This window comes from Bubalus bubalis, chromosome 3 (genome assembly GCF_019923935.1).
Source record: "Bubalus bubalis isolate 160015118507 breed Murrah chromosome 3, NDDB_SH_1, whole genome shotgun sequence".
NCBI classification, from domain to species: domain Eukaryota; kingdom Metazoa; phylum Chordata; class Mammalia; order Artiodactyla; family Bovidae; genus Bubalus; species Bubalus bubalis.
Window position 1 is genome coordinate 161,280,262 of NC_059159.1, and position 19,309 is coordinate 161,299,570.

General features: G+C 45.6%; 1 protein-coding gene across 10 annotated transcripts in view; it reads left to right on the top strand.

Annotated features, from left to right (window-relative positions):
- Window positions 1–19,309, top strand: part of PALM2AKAP2 (PALM2 and AKAP2 fusion) — a 515,120-nt gene that overhangs the window by 262,259 nt on the left and 233,552 nt on the right. For all 10 annotated transcript variants that reach the window (XM_025279197.3, XM_045165161.1, XM_044940414.2 and 7 more), the window contains 2 exons: window positions 13,209–13,323; window positions 14,388–14,409. In XM_025279197.3, the coding sequence (XP_025134982.2) occupies window positions 13,209–13,323; window positions 14,388–14,409 (137 nt within the window). The remainder of the gene's footprint in view (window positions 1–13,208; window positions 13,324–14,387; window positions 14,410–19,309) is intronic.

Sequence of the window (19,309 nt, forward strand, 5' to 3'; positions counted from 1 at the left end):
CAGGCAAGTGCTATTGGGGAAATCTGGAAGACAGATTCAGCAGTAATAGGAACAGGACTCAGGGTCAAGAGAAGTTCACCTATTTTTGATGTGAGAGAATTTATTCTAAAGGGACTAACGGGAAGGAGGCATCCTGGAGATAAGTTGAAGCTATAGCGAAGAAGGGGTCTTTGATAAAGTGCCATCCAGAGGCATTTGCACAAGGTCAGGTCCACAGATGGAGTCATTGACCTTCACTGGGAGAGTCCCTGATTCAGAGGCTGGAGGTGAAAGGCTGGATGAGATATTTTTTTCTCTTCCTGCAGAGAAAAATATTTCTTGGGAAGATAGGATTTAAGTTACTGAGAAATGTATTGCTTTGGAAGGAGATCATCTCATTTTCATGTAATCAAAATTCTGTATTTCTGATGAAACAGACTCACACGAGAATCACACCCAAGACATCAAGGCTCAGCGCCTGCTTGGAAATGATTTTCTGCAGCAGAAATCAACTTGCATAGATTGTGACAGTATGAGCCATGTGATTTTAGATGAGCTAAATATACAAGAAAAGAATAGGCTGGTTTCCAGAGGCTAAGAAAAACTGACAGAGAAATTTTCATTCATATTTACTTGATTAAATTTGATTGTACCAACATCAATAATGAAAAGTGCTAATATGTCCCAGCAGTTCACTCAGATAAATATAGAAAGCAATCCAGTATTGATTTTTTTCAATGAATATACAAATTTTAATACGTTTGAGGGAGTGGTGAAAGTAGCAAAACCAAGCTGAGAGTTTACAAAATATATATATATATATTTTTTTTTGCATTACTCTGTCTTATTTTGTTTTTTATTTTATTTTTTAACTTTATAATATTGTATTGGTTTTGCCATACATCAAAATGAATCCACCACAGGTATACATGTTGAATAGCACCATCTCCAAGTTAGTTTCACTATAGAATCCTTTAAAAATGTGTTCTTGCTTTGCCTTGCTTTTCATTCACTCAACAAACATTTATTGGGCCTCTCTGTATGCAGAAAAGAATATAAGGGGAAAAAAAATATATGGTACAGTAATATTCATAAAATATTGTCGTATTTCTCAGTAAGCTTGTACTCAGGAGAGGATAGTACAGGTTGGGGAGGATGGACACATTTTTAGTGCCCCAGTGCCAGGTGAGGTATACCAGGTATCTAAGAGGGAGTTGGTGATTGACAGGGAGGCCTGGTGTGCTGTGATTCATGGGATCGCAAAGAGTCGGACGCGACTGAGTGACTGAATGAACTAAAGAGGGCTAAGGATGCTCTTAGCTCTCTAAGGATGCCATGATGGGGATTGGGAAGGCGTGAACACATTAGGATGAGTGGGTTGAAGAAAAACATTACTAAGGCAACAGTTTGGGCTTTGATTATCAGATATGTTTCCAGTAGATAGAATTGATAGAGGGAAGTCCAGGCTTTTTCACAGAGCAGCATGCTCTCTGTTCTGTCTGGGACACGGGAATGTGTAAGGCCGGGAAGGGGTGAGAGCAGAGCATGGAGGGTGTAACCTTCCAGCCTAAGAAGGTCAATCAGATTCGGGAAGGAGATGATGGGCAACCATCAACTTTTCAACAAGGGAAAGGATATGAGCTACACTTCAGGAATTCTTAAAGGCACCATTCTCTTCTTGGCCATATTTCTGTCTCCATGATGACGAAGGGGGAAAAAATGAAACGAGCTTGAGTTTCCACTGACACCTTGCAGTCAAGGAAGGTCCTGTTCTTTCACAAGGAGAAGTGGAAATCCTCTGTTTATTTAAAGGCCATTAACCTTTTTCACAGTAAAATACCAAATGATCTGTGATGATTCCAGATATACTCATCTAAATAAAAGGAAACTGTCTCCTTGCAAATTGAGTCACAAATGAAAAATATTTGGGGAGTGCCATAGAAACAAGTGCACTGTTTTCCTGAAATATGGAAAATGAATTTTGTAGCATCTAGTTGTGTGAAAGGAGATAGTATTCTGCCCAGTGTCCTACCTGGAATATGGAAACAGAAAGCTCTTAAGATAGATAGGTGGAAGGATGGATGGACAGACAGACAGATGGATGGATAATAGATAGATGAATAGATGGATGGATAGATGGTCAGATAGATAGAGCTAAATATTCTTAGAATGGAGGGGTTACATAATCAGGTCCCAGGTAGAACTGAGGATCCAGGCAGCAAAAACTGACAGGGCAGTCTTCAGAATCCTGCTGTAGGAATGATTATCCACACCCCTACCATTATTACCCATTCTTGGGTTACTCCTCCCAAGATGCAGATTTCTAACAGGAGTCCAGTTGACCTACTCCTTGGCCAGGGATGTGGGACCCTTTGATTAATAGTTTCACCAAATCCACAAGGTACTCCAGAGAGACTATTTCCCAGTGGAGGAGCTGCATGCTCTTCCCCAAAGGAAAGGGGCAGGGATCCTGGGCAGCTGAAATTAGTAATGCCCACCACCTTAGCATCTGTCACCTCACTCACTTCTGGACCACCTATATAATATGTGTTCTGATCCCACTCTGTAACCAGAACTCCAGGGTCGTAGGTAAGCTCTGTGTTGTCGAGTCTCCTGTGTAGGGGTAATTAGCTCACTATACTGCAAGGCTTTCTTCTGGGTCCGTCTTTCAAATATGTGGACAGCCCAGTCCTGGCTGTTTCTGGTACAATCCAGCTGGCAGAAGCTGTGAGCATCAGACTGACACAAACATCACAGCCCCAGCATACCAGAGATGATCAGACTTGGATGATTGTCATTGCGCAAAGAGTGGGAACTTCCCCGCTGAGGCTTTGGATAGAGCAGGATGTTGGGTGGAGTGAAGCAGAGCCCTAAGCAAGCCCCATTTTATAAGAGTTGATTAGCAGGAATGGATTGCAAGCCTCGCGATTGTTCATTTTTTCCCCCTCTTTTGCTGCTGAGACATTAATGAGGCTCTGGGCTGTAATTAGCTTTGGCCCCACATCCTCCGCATACTTCTATAAGCCTTCATTCAAATGCTTATGTGGTAAACTGCATCACTTAGGATTAAATGTGGATGCAAGTAACAAAGACCCACAGTCAGAGTGCCTTACACAAGATGTTTATTTCTCCCTCCAGGAAAAATCCATAGGTAGGCAGTTAAGCACTCTCTGGTGGCTGTGAGCTGGGAAGCCCTTAGGGACCAAGCCTTCGTCTAGCTTTTCCCACTCCTGTCTTTGTTCTCAGAGTCCAGGATGGCAGTGAGAGCTTCACCCTCATATCTCTGCATTTCAGGCAGAAGGATGAAGGAAGGGCTGAAACAGAAGGTTCTAGAAGCTGCCTACCACACTTTGACTCACATCCCTTTGGCCAGAACATGCTGCCCGTGGTTACAAAAGATGCTAAGGAGTATGGACATTATTCTGTGTGCCTTGTGCCCAGCTTAACTTTAGGGATTATGTTGTAGTGAGAGAAGGGGAGGGCGGGTCTCGGTGAACAATTCACAGCCTCTTTTACAGTGTGCTTCATGCTGGATGCATAAACAGGCAGCTCTCTCCTCTGAGGAGCAAACTTTCTCCCTGAGGTTCTTATTTTGGCAGGTTGGTCAGACAGGCACCCCCACTTGACTGCTCAACTATGAAATTGCAATTCTAGGGGAAAGAACAGGTCTAAATTCAGCACCTTGGACCAGTCTGTCAGCATCTCCTTTTTATTCTGGGGGAATTTACCGAATCTCTAATACATGTCAACTGAGCAGCAGTGGTTGACCTCTTCACAGTCTATGTCTGTGACCTGGGCCCAGGTCCCTTGACGGGAAAATTATAAAGGGTCCATTGTCACCAAGAGGCTGGTCTTGCTCAGACTTTGTTCAGAAATGTACTTAGAGTCCCCAGGATTTTGTGAAAAATTTTTTTTTTTAATTTATTTTTTTAATTGTTTATTTGCTTGCCCTGGGTCTTAGTTGTGGCACACGAACTCTAAATTCTGGCCTGTGGGATCTAGTCCCCTGATCAGGGATTGAACCTGAGCTCTCTGCCTTGGGAGAATGGAGTCTTAGCCACTGGACTACCGGGGAAGTCCCTAAAACGTTTACTACTCCTCTCACTTCAGCTTTTAGCTGGTGCTGAGTTGGTTCTATGAGGAAGCCCAGAAGTCCTCCTTCCTCTTGGTCACTCCATCCTTTCCCCTTCTGCTCTTCCCACCACCCCCGACCCTGCTAAAAAGTGAAACTGTTGGTTGCTCAGTCATGTCTGACTCTTTGCAACCCCCTGAACTGTAGCCCACCAGGCTCCTTTGTCCTGGAATTCTCCAGGCAAGAATACTGGAGTGGATTGCCATTCTCTTCTCCAGGGGATCTTCCCAACTCAGGGATTGAACCCAGGTCTCCTGCATTGCAGGCAGATTCTTTACCATCTGAGCCACCCGGGAATCTAGGCCCCAATTCATATCATGCATGCTTCCCACTGAATAGTAAGTTCCATTTGCCTTTGGTTTTCCCATTTCCCAAGTGGAGCCCTACAAGTCATGGTGTTTGCTAAACTTGACCTCTGCACTTCCAAGGGTTGGAACTCAGACCATGAGTGGAAGCTGGTCAACTTTTCACACTGCTGATGGTCAGCACTGTCCAAAGAGGGAAGGGCTGCCTTGAGAGGTGGTGAGTTCTCTGTGTCTGAAATCCTCTGTGCAGAGGATTTCAAGCAGAAATCCTGGGTGGAGAACAATTTAGGGGCTTTGTGTTTCTGGAAATCAATTAGGTTAAATGGCTTCTACCTCCAGCGTGACCTTCTGTGGTTCTATGAGCATGAAAAATCCATTGTGTTGCACTATGAGTTCTTGAGGAAGTGAGGAAAAAGAAGAACGTGATCCTAGAGAGGTAGCCGAAAGCAATGGCAAAGAGTCCTGATTCTCTAGGACTAGTTCTCCAGTACCAGGGTCCGAATCCTGGCCTCATTATGATTGTGGCCCTGAGCGAGTCAGTAGCATTCTGTATCTCAGCCCTTCATCTGCGTAAAGGAAGAGAAAGAATTCTTGTTTGATAGGATATGAAGATTAAGTATCGTAATGCATGTGAAACAGGGAGAACAGTGCTTAGCACATGGTAAGCACTTGACAGTCCTCCTCATTATTATTGTTGTTACATACAAACAATATATACATAACAAAGACAATGTTAGAATTCTTAGTTTCGTAACAATCATTCTCACCATCACTGATGGAGAAAGAAAAGATGGAATACACCTGAATTTATTGGCAAACGCTTCCCCAAACGGTTAGGCTGTTGGAAACCCAGTCTGTATGCAGTTCAGTTCAGTTCAGTCACTCAGTCATGTCAGACTCTTTGCGACCCCATGAACCGCAGCACGCCAGGCCTCCCTGTCCATCACCAACTCCTGGAGTCCACCCAAACCCATGTCCTTTGAGTCGGTGATGCCATCCAACCATCTCATCCTCTGTCGTCCCCTTCTCCTCCTGCCCTCAATCTTTCCCAGCATCAGGGTCTTTCCAAATGAGTCTGCACCTTTTGCATTCAACTGAGAGATGCTCACACAAAGGAAGCACTGATTGGCTCTTGTAAGTTCAACAGGCAGAGATACCTCAGAGAACCGTGGCAAGCAGGAGCTAGAGAATCAGTGGCCCAGGGCCCCTCTCTTGTTCTCCTCTCTCTTTGTTTGAGCCTTGTTTTCTCCCACTGAAGATGAAGGAAGGAAGGAAGGGTCCCCGCAGGGCCTGGAAGGCCAAGTATTTCTGGGCCATCCAAGGCCCAGCAGAATGAGAGCATAGAGTGAGCAGTGGGGATGAGGGACCTGGAAGCTGAGAACCTTTCTGAGGCATCCTGGTGAACCATGGCCTCTGGAGGGTAGAGTGTGCAGTCCCTGAAAAGGCCACGCAAGGCCACATGCTCCTGGGTGAGGGAGGGACATATGATATTCTGGGCCTCAGCCTGTGTTATCTCCTCTGCCTGGCCCGTTTTCTTCTCTTTTCCACCTGATGAAGGCATCCTTCAAGACTCAGCTAACATAACACGTACTCAATCAAGTTTTCCTCACCACTTTGTATCTGGAGGAAATTGCATTTAGCTGTGATCACAACAGTGGCTTAAACTCACAGCAGAAAATCTGGAGTGAACTGTCCAGAGCTGGTGTAGTCACTCCAGGATGCTAACTGGAACCCAGGCACCCTTAGCAGACTCCTGTCCATGTGGATACAAGGTGACACTCCACCTAGAGCATCATATTCCTTATGGTAGGCAGAACGATGGACCCCCAAAGCTTAACCCCTAGAACCTGTAATTATGTTAGGTTACATGACAAAGGGGAGTTAAGGTTACAGTTGGAAGGAATTAAGGTCTCCAAACATCTGACTTTAACATAGAGAGATTACCCTGGATTATCTGAGTTGGCTCAGTCTGATCATAAGGATTCCTAAAAGTGGAAGAGGAGAGTCGGAGGGAGATGTGACTGGGGAAGAGTAGTCAGCTTACAACATTGCTGAGAGCTTCCCTGGTGGCTCAGTGGTAAAGAATCTGCCTGCCAATGCAGGAGCCGCAGGTTCAATCCCTGGGTCAGGAAGATTCCCTGGAGAAGGAAATGGAAACTGCTCCAGTATTCTTGCCTGAAGAATCTCATGGATAGAGGAGCCTGGAGGGCTATAGTCCATGGGGTCTCAAAAGAGTTACACATGACTCGATGACTGAACAACGACAGCATTGTTGACTTTGACAGTGGAGGAAGGGGCCACGTGGTAAGGACTGTGGGTGGCCTCAGGGAGCTGGCAAAAGCAAGGAAGCACTTCTTCCCCAAAGCATCCAGAAAGGAGCATAACTCTGCCACCCTGTGATTGTAACCTGGTGACACCCTTGTTAAACTTCTGACCCGCAGAAATGTAATATAATAAATTGATATTTTGTAAGCTACTAAGTCTGTGTCATTTGTTACAGCAGCAGTTGGAAGCTAGTATATCCCTCTAGCACCAGGTCCCTGTATTAGGCAGAAAGAAGGGAAAGGCCAAGTGCCACTTAAATCAACTCTCCCCCTTTGAAGGAGCTTTCCCAGAAGTCTTACCCAAAATGTTCACATACATCTCACTGGCCAAAACTGTCCTATGGCCACCTTTCTATGCAAAGAAAGCTGGGATGTGTAAATTTTCAGCTGGGTACATTGCTACCCATCCCCCATAAAATAAGGATTCTGTTAGCATGGGAGAAGGGGAGAATAGATCTGGGACAGGCAACTTGGAGTCCCTCCACATTCCCCAGCAGAACTGACAATTTTCCAAATCGTTATTCTTTCTTCCAGCTCTTTTTGGGCTCTTTTGCAATTTATGTGTTTACTTGACTGCTCTCATTACTTTACTAAGAGGTCCCCCAACCCGACACCATGGCTGATTAAGCTTTCTGTCCCTGATGTTCAGTGCAGTGCCTGCTAGAAGGTAGGTGTTTGCATTAAGTTAGACAGATGGACGTATAAATAGACTTTGAATGAGAGAATGATCGATGTACTTCATAGCGCCATAGGTCCTTTGTATTTTCTTGTGACAAAGGTCTATTGGGGTTAGGTTAGATTTTATAAGACCATTTGGCCAGGATCACAACCTCATCTCCAGTGAATTGAAGCTGCACAGCTGCGGTGTGTCACTTTTCTTTACTGTCTATTACAGTCTGCTTCTTCCTCCAGAGAAACTCAGCAAGCTGGTCAAAGGCTGTAATGTACACCTGTCTCAGCCTAAAGAGCCTCAGTTAACCTTGAGTGTAAATTACACTTCCTGCCTGTTCTTTATTTTTAGCTGAGCAGTATCTCCTTGGTTCCTCCTGGGAAGTCTGCATTAGATTTCGGTCATGAAGCTAGAAAATACTGGCATTTCTAAGCCAGCTGGAATGAGTCTTATTAACCCCACGACACTTGGTTTCTTGGGATGCTCCTCAGGCTTGTGACTCAGGCTTTCCATGGAAAGATGGCAGTCTGGGCTTTCCAGTGCCCGCACGTGCATTTGTAGAGAAATCTGCTATTTGGATCTGACTCATTTGGACATATACAAACTGTAGATTTCCTGAGTTCATTCCCTCTGGATGAAACGCAATTGTTGTTATCTTAAAAGCCTAGTTTTGTTGCTTTTTTCCATCCCCCCTCCTCCCGCCCCGCGTTCCTTCTCAGTTACGCAGTATCATGACCCAAATCTTTAGCACTTGAGCTATATAGCCAAGAGCCTTGAAACCAATAGGGCCCAGGCAGTGGAGATGATCAGGCCAGTCAGTGGGCATCACATCACAGAGAATTCTTAATCACTTGAGGCTGCTTCACTGGGAGTAGTGAATTACTTAGAGTCAACCTTTTTGTTTTAAGTCAGAAATTTTTAACCTAATTTTATTACAGAATTCCTTGTAGTGCCTGACTCAGTTCAGCTGGACAAGCTCCGTCAGCGTTGGTGGAACTGAGTGCCAATTGATGTTGTATTTATTTTAACACCCCACTGGACCTCAGCTCCTTTTTGGTGCCACAGCCCATGAAGGGCAGCCTTCTCAGTGCTAGACCAGAGGTGGCATTTTTTAAATGTGATTTATTCTTTTTATTTTGCCTAGATACAGAATATCTGATTTTTTAAATTATATTAAAAATATTGAAAATCATAAAGAAGAAAATTAAAAACAGTGTCTCGTTACCCAAAAATAACCACCACTGATATTTTCCTAGTTTCTCAGTTTTAAAATTTGTGAAGGGATGCCCTGTACTCTTATTGATTTCTCTGAGGATTGGGGGAAATGGGGAGAGGGTAGTTTATAGTTCCTCTGATCTTTCAGCTTCAGGTATTATTATTAGGATATATGCACACACATATACACATATATTTGCATGCATGTGTGCATGTTATGTCACTTCATTTGTGTCTGACTCTTTGTGACACTGTGGACTGTAGCCCACCAGGCTCCTCTGTCATTGGTATTCTTCAGGCAAAAATACTGGGGTGAGCTTTCCATGCCCTCCTCTAGGGGATCTTCCCCATCCAAGGACTGATTCCTTGTCTCTTACATCTGCCTGCATTGGCAAGCAGGTTCTTTACCACTAGCGCCACCTAGGAAGCCCACACATATTTATATAGATAGAATATATACTGTTGGAATATATATCATTGCTGCTAAGTCACTTAAGTCGTGTCCGACTCTGTGTGATCCCATAGACAGCAGCCCACCAGGCTTACCTGTCCCTGGGATTCTCTAGGCAAGAACACTGGAGTGGGGTGCCATTTCCTTCTCCAATGCATGAAAGTGAAAAGTGAAAGTGAAGTCGCTTAGTCGTGTCTGACTCTGTGCAACCCCATGGACTGCCACCTACCAGGCTCCTCCGTCCATGGGATTTTCCAGGCAAGAGTACTGGAGTGGGGTGCCATTGCCTTCTCCGATATATCATTCAGTTCAGTTCAGTTCAGTCGCTCAGTCGTGTCCGACTCTTTGCGACGCCATGAATCGCAGCACGCCAGGCTTCCCTGTCCATCACCAACTCCCGGAGTTCACTGAGACTCACGTCCATCGAGTCAGTGATGCCATCCAGCCATCTCATCCTCTGTTGTCCTCTTCTCCTCCTTCCCCCAATCCCTCCCAGCATCAGAGTCTTTTCCAATGAGTCAACTCTTCGCATGAGGTGGCCAAAGTACTGGAGTTTCAGCTTTAGCATCATTCCTTCCAAAGAAATCCCAGGGCTGATCTCTTTCAGAATGGACTGGTTGGATCTCCTTGCAGTCCAAGGGACTCTCAAGAGTCTTCTCCAACACCACAGTTCAAAAGCATCAATTCTTCAGCGCTCAGGCTTCTTCACAGTCCAACTCTCACATCCATACATGACCACAGGAAAAACCATAGCCTTGACTAGACGGACCTTTGTTGGCAAAGTTAATGTCTCTGCTTTTTAATATGCTGTCTAGGTTGGTCATAATATATACAATACATATATAATATGTATGTATAAAACATATACATATTTGAGCTGTGTCAGTTAGCTATTGGCCAAAATAGTGCTCTGTGACAAATGACTCTCAAACTCAGTGCTTCAAAACAAAAATCATATGTTCTTGCTCACTCTTCTGTGAGAAGAAGACTGGGTGTTTGCTAATCTGGGCTGGGCTTAGCCGAGTGGCTCTAATGGAAGGTGCAGATATGACTGGCCATGGCTTCTGACTCTGGGTTGAGCTCCTGTCTACTCCTGACGTGTTCTTTCTGGGGCTCAGGCTAAAGGAACAGCAGCTCCCCAGAGAAGCTGTACTTTTGGTGCCGGAAGAGGCTCAAGAGGATGCACCTGATTGGGCGGATACATTCCAAGCCTCTGCTTGTGTCATGTCTGCTAGCATCCCATTGGCCAATGCAGGTCACATGGCTGCTCCAAAATTCAAGAGCAGGGAAGTATATCCCACCTCCCATGAGGACAAAACAAATCATGTGGCCAAGACCAATATCAGTGGTGGGGGACATATGTGTTTTTGCCATGAAAATGCAGGGGGAAGGGAGGGAATTTGAGAATAGAGTCAACCCACATTCTAGATATCTGCTGAGGTACTCAGTTTTTTTGAGATTCAAATGAAATCTGCTCAAAACTCACCTGGCCAATCTCTCCAGGAAACCTCTAGCCTGGAGCTTCCCCTACCCATTGAATTGGTTCCATTTTAGATCACTTGAGTTATCCCTATTCCATGCTCCTATTCCTTTCCTTGATTCCTCCCAAAGTAATTGACACAGATGTATGTATCAGTAAAAGATGTAATAAACATTTGGAAGAGCAAAGGTTTATGTCTCTGTTTATCTGTTGATGCTGCTTGGCCTTCTCCTCTGGGTTGTTTGCCTCTCAGCCCACACACAACCTCTCAAGTCAAAGCTTGCTGAAGAATTCACCCTGGTCTCAGAAACCTGAAGATCTCCTCTTGGCTGAGCTATATGACTTTTTGCAACTTGATTCATCTTTTATCATTCATTCAACATACTTGTATTGACTATCTGTGCCTTTCCCATGGTGAATTTATACTCTATTAATGGAAATTAATAATTTATGTATACTCTGATGCAGGGTTTAGAGTTACTAAACCTTGGCCCTATTGGTTTTAGGGGGGCAAATCATTCTTTATTGTGGGGGATGTTTTGTACTTTGTAGTATGTTTATAAACTGCTTCCCCCTAAATGCCAGTAGCACCAACTTCACTCTGCTTGAGTAATGGGTAACCATAATATCTCCAGAATCTCCAACTATGCCCTAAGGGACAAAAGCACTTTGGTTGAAAACCAATGCTCTAACATATAGTGGACTTGATAAGACCGCTGATATTGTTATTTTCTGATGGTGAATCTATGAAAGCCTCATGAGGTTGGTGGTATCTGAGCTAAGGTTTCAATAGTGGCTAGGGTTTGGAGATGGATTTTCTGGAGAAGGGTAAATCAGTGGTCACAGATGGGCAAATAAGGAGTAGCTCTGTTTAACCAAAGCATAAAATGAAATGGGCACGTTGTTAAGAGTAGAGGCTCTTATAGGTACTAGGAGGCTAGATGCTGTAGGGCCATCTTAGTCATGAAAAGAACTGCTACTTTTACTGTGAGGGAAGCATTCAGTATGTCTGAAACTGTGTTCATCTGGAGGGAGTATAGTTATAGCATTTGTCTTCATGTTCAGTCACTCAGTTGTGTCTGACTCTTTTGCCACCCCATGGACTGTAGCCCACCAGGCTCCTCTGTCCATGGGATTTCCCAGCAAGAATACTGGAGTGGGTTGCCATTTCCTTCTCCAGGGGATCTTCCCAACCCAGAGATTGAACCGTCTCTCCTGCATTGCAGGTGGATTCTTTACTGTTGAACCACCTGGGAAGCCCTGTTTGGGTTTCTTCATAACCCAAAGTAATTGCTACAAAGTATCATCCATCCAGAAGTTATTTTTCTGATGCCTAAGAAGGAAACAGAAAAGACCTCTGAGAGGCACAGTGCATCCCGGAATAATTTCATGCCCATATCTTGGTATTCCGTGTTTTAGTCACTCAGTCATGTCTGACTCTTTGTGAACCCATAGACTGTAACCCACCAGGCTCCTCTGTCCATGGAATTCTTCAGGCAAGGATACTGGAGTGGGTTGCCATTCCCTTCCAGGGGATCTCCCTGACCCAGAGATTGAACCCGGGTCTCCTGCATTGCAGGCAGATTCTTTACCGTCTGAGCCTTACTCTTCAGAAGGTCTCACTCTGAACGCTTTAGGGTAGGTCTCAGTTGAACACACCTGGTTAGCCGGTTCCCAGCAGCAGATTAGAAATAGACGAGGAGAGGGGGAGGGAAAGGACAAACATCTGCAGGCACACTCTGCAGCGAAGCTTCCAACATGACGGAGGGGGAGGAGAGCAAAAGCAGAGGCGAATGAATGAATGAATAAATTCAGACCAAATGATTTGGAAGCATCATAGTATGGGGTCCTGTAGGTAGGGGAACACCCATCCCTTCATAACCCCAAAACATTGGTACATTACAGTACCACCCTATTTAAGTCAGCATACTCCGTGTGTAAAAAGGCAGGGCATATGTGAAGTACTGTGGTGTAAGTACCATGTGACCAGAGTTTGGCACGATGGTGAGGACCAGGGTCTAGAGTTATACTTCCTGGCTTAAACCCTAGCTTCAACGCTCTGTACCAGTAAACTAATTCCTTAGCCCTGCAGAATATGAAGCTATTCTCCTTCAGATAGTATGTATTAACCTATGAAAAACAGTTGTTGTTGTTTAGTTGCTGAGTCGTGTCCAACTCTTTTGCAACCCCATGGACTGTAGCCCACCAGGCTCCTCTGTCCATGGGATTTTTCCAGTCAAGAATACTGGAGTGGGCTGCCATTTCCTTCTCCAGGGGATCTTCCCCAACCAGGGAATGAATCCATGTCTCCTCTCCTCATTAGCAGGCAGATTCTTTACCACTGAGCCACCTGGGAAGCCATGCTATGAAAAATAATTACCTCCAAATTAAGAATGCACAGGAGAAGAGTTGAAAGGAAGGCACGAAAGCGTATTGGAAGGTGGTGGCAATGACTGGGTGGCAGGGCTCTGGGCTGTTTCCCTTTGACCAGTGTCTGCTCAGTGGCGAAGGTGGCCACAGGCTGTAAGGTGAAGCCTGGCAGGTACCACACCATCATGTAAAATGGAGACCACCAGGAGGCCACCCAGTGGGAGGAAGCTGCTCTCTGGCCAAAAGATAAAGTAACCTGTCTTCTGTTTGTGTGTTTTCCAGGCTGGAGCAGGAAATACAAGCCCTGGAAAGTGAAGAGTCCCAAATATCTGCCAAAGAGCAAATCATCCTAGAGAAGCTAAAGGAAACAGAAAAATCCTTCAAGGACTTTCAGAAGGTGAAGAAAACTAACGTCATTTCTCTCACTTATACCCCTGGGGAAGCAGGCACACCACGACAGTGCCAATTGGAGAAGAGGCCAGTTGGTCTGGATAAGAAGCCTGGACCACACACCCTGCAATGAGGGGTAGATGCGTGAGGACCAGAGCTGTCTCTGACGCTGAGAGTGGCGAATTGGTCTAAAAACCAATTCTTATGAAGCCGGTTAAACAGACTCCCTGTGGCTTTAAGTCTTTCTTTGATAAAAAGGCTAGGGGCAAAGCCATATCAAATGGGCATGAATTCCAAAAAAGAAAGTGTCAGTGAAACATGAAATTTTACCGCACAGGCATGCCTCAGAGATATGGCGGGTTTGGTTCCAAACCACTGAAATTAAGTGAAGGTTGCAAAGAGTGAGTCACATGAATTTTTTGGTTTCCCACTGCGTATAAAAGTTATGTTTACACTATATTGTTAGTCTATGAAGTATGCAATAGCCTTATGTCTAAAAAACAATGTACGTACCTTAATTAAAAATAATACTGTTGGAACAATGGTGCTGACAGATTGGCTTAACTGGGGGTTGTCAGGCACCTTCCATTTGTGGAAAAAAAAAAAGGCAATATTGAGGCACAATAAAATGAGGTGTGCCTGTCTATGAAGACACACGGTGCTGTGTAGCAAAGAGAGAATCCATAATGCCAGCAGGTTCTGAATAACTCAGGACCCGCCTTCCCTCTATTTTACAACTCCTGTTTCCTCAGGTACCCAGCAGTGATAGGAAAGCAGTCTAAACACATTCATTACAGGACGGGATTTTCTGTTACCACTTCTCCAGCACAACCAAGGGTATTTGCTGGATAATTGACATAAATGTCTACTGGGAGAAATTTGAAGTAAATAAGGTGCAAAGGGTAAACCTTTTCCTTAAATTTCGGAATCCCAAACAGATTTCCCAGAAGGAAAGAGAGCATGGGGTTTGCCCACCACAGTCAAATTCTGGGGGAGAAAGACGGGCTGAATGAGTGAAGGGTCATCTCCCCGTGTATATAGTGACTCTCTGCCCTGCTTTTGTCTCCACAGAGCTTCTCCAGTGCAGATGGAGGTAAGTATAAGCGCTCTCTCCCTGTCTGTACCTGAATGTTCTCATCTGTCAGCTTAGTGGGTCTCGTTAACACAGGCTCCCTGGGAGATATGCTGTGTTGGTTTGGAAGGGCATCAGAAAGAAGGGGAGCACTGTTTGCGAATGCTCGGGAGGGCCATGTCCCCATCTCCTCTGCCTCTCCTCTTCAAGGACTACTTCTCAACCAACTTTTCCTAGTCTTACACAGCTGGCCCAGCTCTTCTTCTTCCCATTTGGTCTCCAAGGTTCACTGCTTGGATCTCTCTTGAAATACACTCAGCCTAGAGCACCAGCCTCAGGACCAGTTCTCTGGCAGGGTTGAGCCCACTGGAACTGGTGGTTAGGTCTCCAGGTAACAATACACATCAGGAGCCCATCAGCTGATGTTTAGGAAACCTTCCTAAGGCCTCTGGTTTTACTTTGAATCAGAAAACCACAGTTTCTCCAGCCTCCCTGGGAACCAGGGCTTCACAGAACGTCTCTCCCTGTGGGGCATGGTTGGCTGGGGGCACATGAAGGTTAGGAGCAGGGCCCTGGCTTCCTGACCCCCTCCTGGCAAGAGTGGGCCTTCCTCTGCTCTCTCTCCCCTTCTTTGCCCCCTGCTTCCCTGCTGTCCTTCGCTGGGGCCTTGGGATGAATTTGAGGTTGTGTGCCTCTCAGCTTTCACCTTGCTCCTCTAACTTTAGCTACAAACTCATGAAAACCACGTGATTTCCACTTTTCACTCTGACCCTTAGCTCAACCTGTCCTAAAATGTCAGATCTTGTCAGAAGGAGCAGACATTGTCTGCTCTGTTTCAGCCTCTAAACCAGGAAGATGATGCAGAAGGTAGAATAAGCGTTGGCATCAGTATTTTCCCAATGTCTTTTGGAAATGTATGGTTAAAGATTTTAAAATGCAGAGATGGATAGGCATTTTTCTTATAATGTCTAGCAAAGATCCTTACAATAAGGATAATTTTCATTTCAGAAAATAAACAAGAAAAAATGGTGGTTTGTTCAGGTCCCCCCACCCAACAAATGAAAGGCAGGGGATCTTAATTTTGGCCCCTTGGGTGATCTTTGGGAAGGTATTAAATTCATGATCCCAGTGCATATACTCAGAGACAAGTCCAGGTCGAGCCCACAGCAACTCCAGGAAGAGCACCTATGATAGTTCTACAACTTTCTCTAGGGTATGGCCTAGTCAGGACACTTGTTCTGTGCTTTGGGGGTGGAGTATAGACTGAGGAGGTGGCCTTGCCTGTTTTGGGGAGTTGGGGGTGGCAGCATGGGAAAGATAGTGGAGTTCCCTCGTGCTAGGGCTACCCTGAGGTCATGTATGTGATTAGCAGTAACACAGTAAGTATCAGACATGGACCCACAGACACCCACATACAGGAGGCATGCACATCAACCTCTTTTGCTTTCACTTCTTTTTTTTCTCTTCCCGTCTCAAACCAGGACCTTTCTTAGGCTTCTCTCTCTAATTAGGGAAGGGATGGAACCTGCGTATTGTGTCCCAGGGAAGGCTGTGTGGGCCATGGAGACCCATGTAGTATGTGACTCGTTAACAAGCATCCATGAAGTCATGTCATAAACTCTCAGCACTCTCTCTTTTTTGTTTTCATCCTGAACTTCTCTCATTTCCTCCTGCTCCATGTACTTCCCACTATTTTCATCTGTTCACCTAAGTAGTTCATAGAGGTGGTAAGAAATCCAATCATGACTTAGAAAGGAGTCTGCAGAGAAAAACAGCCCTCGTGATTTTATCCTCCATTACTTTTTACAGGATGAGTGAACTCAGGCTTAAGAGGATGCAAAAGTCTCAGGAGTCCCAAGAAATGGCCAGGGAAAAGTTTCCATAATCTTCCTTATTGCCCTGGATGGTGATACTTCCATGTCTGATTATAACTAAGCCTGGGGAGACCTTTCCATTACACCACATCTGTTAGCAAAGAAAGCATTTTGAAGGAGGGAACACATCCTTCCAAGAACGTGGTCAGTGTTTATAGGTCACTCTGTGGGTAAAAACCCATCATGAAGCACATCCAGTTTAGGAACTTTGGGCTGTCTGATTATTTCCTCTTCCTTTGATTTCAAAGTTACCAAGACCCTCTTAGAATCAACCAGTTGGTACTCAATTCAGTCGCTCAGTCGTGTCCAACTCTCTGTGACCCCATGAACTGCAGCACACCAGGCCTCCCTGTCCATCACCAACTCCTGGAGTTCACTCAAACTCACGTCCATCGAGTTGGTGATGCCATGCAGCCATCTCATCGTCTGTCGTCCCCTTCTCCTCCTGCCCCCAATCCCTCCCAGCATCAGAGTCTTTTCCAATGAGTCAACTCTTCGCATGAGGTGGCCAAAGTACTGGAGTTTCAGCTTTAGCATCATTCCTTCCAAAGAACACCCAGGGCTGATCTCCTTGAGAATGGACTGGTTGGATCTCCTTGCAGTCCAAGGGACTCTCAAGAGTCTTCTCCAGCACCACAGTCCAAAAGCATCAATTCTTTGGCACTCAGCTTTCTTCACAGTCCAACTCTCACATCCATACATGACCACTGGAAAAACCATAGCCTTGACTAGACAGACCTTTGTTGGCAAAGTAATGTCTCTGCTGTTGAATATGTTATCTAGGTGCTAAGACCTAACAAAAAATGATTGTAGAATAATAATGCCTTAGGATAGATACCTAATACTAAAACACGATGATTACAGAATCCAGGTCCAGCTGAAGTTATATAACTGTACCAGACACTGCAGAGGTCGGCAAAAGCATTGCCAGTGTGATGAGTTGCCAAGGAGTTGGCTGCTAGTGTGTGCTTGTGTGATGACCCCTCTTCAGGTACCCTGTGCACATCCCCCTGTGCTTTTCAGAGGAAATAAAGATATTAGACTGCTGAATCACCAATGTTTTTTGATTACATGGTAGCCTTGGCAATCAAGAGCAATGTATTTTAATCGTGAGTAGAATTTCTTGGCCACGTACTTCATGATCCCCCCTCACTTCCTCCCTACCCCACATACATCCTTGTTATATGGTGGAGTCAAAATTGATTGGGTGGGTTGTTTTTACTGCCCTAAATAGGCACAGTGTTTTGTGTAAGTATAAATTTCACATAGTATATACCTAGAACTAACTCTGTTCTTTACCCACTGGGGAGCTGGTGTGAAACCCTTGGCCAGAACTGGCAAAGGAAAACGTTTGTCTTGGGCCTGTCTTGTCCTTGCTGTTTGAGACTTTGTAGATTTCCAACCCATCCCAGTCTGGGGCAGCCTGGAACCTTTCCTGCATCAACACCCTCATACCAATCGTTGGGACCTAGTGTGTCTTCACTTGCCCAGAAGTCATGATTTTAGGAGCGTTTTCATCAGTTTTGTTTCTCTCTAACGTTGGCTATTTATGTTCTTCATACGGTGACGATTTTAGCAGTGCTGGGTAATGGGAAGGACTCCCCTTTCCTCTTTGTTCTGTAACTGACTGTTACCTCCTCAGACAGAGGGAGGAAGAAGCATGATAGGCCACCCAGACCTTGTCAGGAAGAGGGCAGTTAACTGACTGAGATCATGTGAAGGAATTCTCCCCCAGGAAGCCTTGGGGGCTCTGTTTCTTTTTCCTTGTGTTGGTCTATCAGACCCCTTGGGGCTGCAGAACCTCAGGAATTACTACTTAATGATATATAGAGGGGCCACCCTATCCTCTCCCTTGGGCCCCACCCCCTGCCACCTCTTATGAGGAGCAGAAACCATGGAGCCCCAGCCCTATAAGAGCTGTAGTCCGTGAGCCTGTAGCCAGTGACCACTGGGCAAAGGTAACTCCATCACCTGCTCCCTTCTGTTGGGGAGCTGCCTCCTGGGGGAGGCTGAAATGTAAGCAGTAGGAGTCATGAGCAGAATCCCCTGCCTGCAGGTGGCTTTTACTTCTGGCTGCTAAAACTTTCAGTATGCAGAAATGTCCTGGAAATTCTGTATATAGCATAGAAGGCTCCAGACACGTGTGACCAGTCTGCAAAGTCTTACCTGGTCTTAATGGCTTGAGAAGTTCAAATGCATCTCATTTGAACGCAGGCAGTCAGACTTACTGAGATTGCCCTTCCACAGACTTCTGGAAATCCTCAGGGAAACTCAGAAGTTGTGCACATCTGCTCTGGTCTTCTCCCATCTCCTAAACTGTGCTACTCTTCCTTCCCCTGGACCACTGTCTCCCCCTACCTGCTCAGGCCCTGCTACCCCAACTGTTGCTCTCTTTGGTCCTGCCTTGTATGGCGTAGGGTCCTGACCCTTCCCACAACTCTCCAGAGTGAGAGCAGAGTCTCCCAGCTAACTTAAGGAACACTGGCAGAGCAGTTCAACATGGAGAATAAAGGGCAAATTCAGACATGTGACCATACTCTGAGGCCCTGGCTCAAATTCAGGCCATTTCAGAAGGTCTCTATAGGCTGCTTCCTGGCTGTCTTCCAGCCCAGCATCATCTCAAAGGCCCACCTTCTTTCCCTGCAGTGAAGGGCCTTCAACTATGTCTGTCTGACCCAGTGCCCAACTCCAGCACACATGAGGCCCCAGGGAGAAACAGTAACCTGAGCCTCACTCCAACCCAGGGCCTGCCTGCCGACTCCTGACTTCCGGTTCTGTCTCCCCAAAGGGTTGATACAGATAAACCCATTCTCTTAGAGAAGCTCCACCCCATCCTTTCCCTTTGCCCTAGGAACGTGGTGGTCCAGTGTCACTACATCCTTGGTCGTTCGGCTGAATGTGAGTCCGCAGTGACCTCATCAGTACAGAGCTCAACCAATCCTAATTTGGTGTCTGGTCACAGCCCTCTCCTACATGAAATTTAAAAAGGAAAACAGAAACCTGCCAGAATTAAGTCAGCATCAGTGGGGATACAGAGGACGGGATGG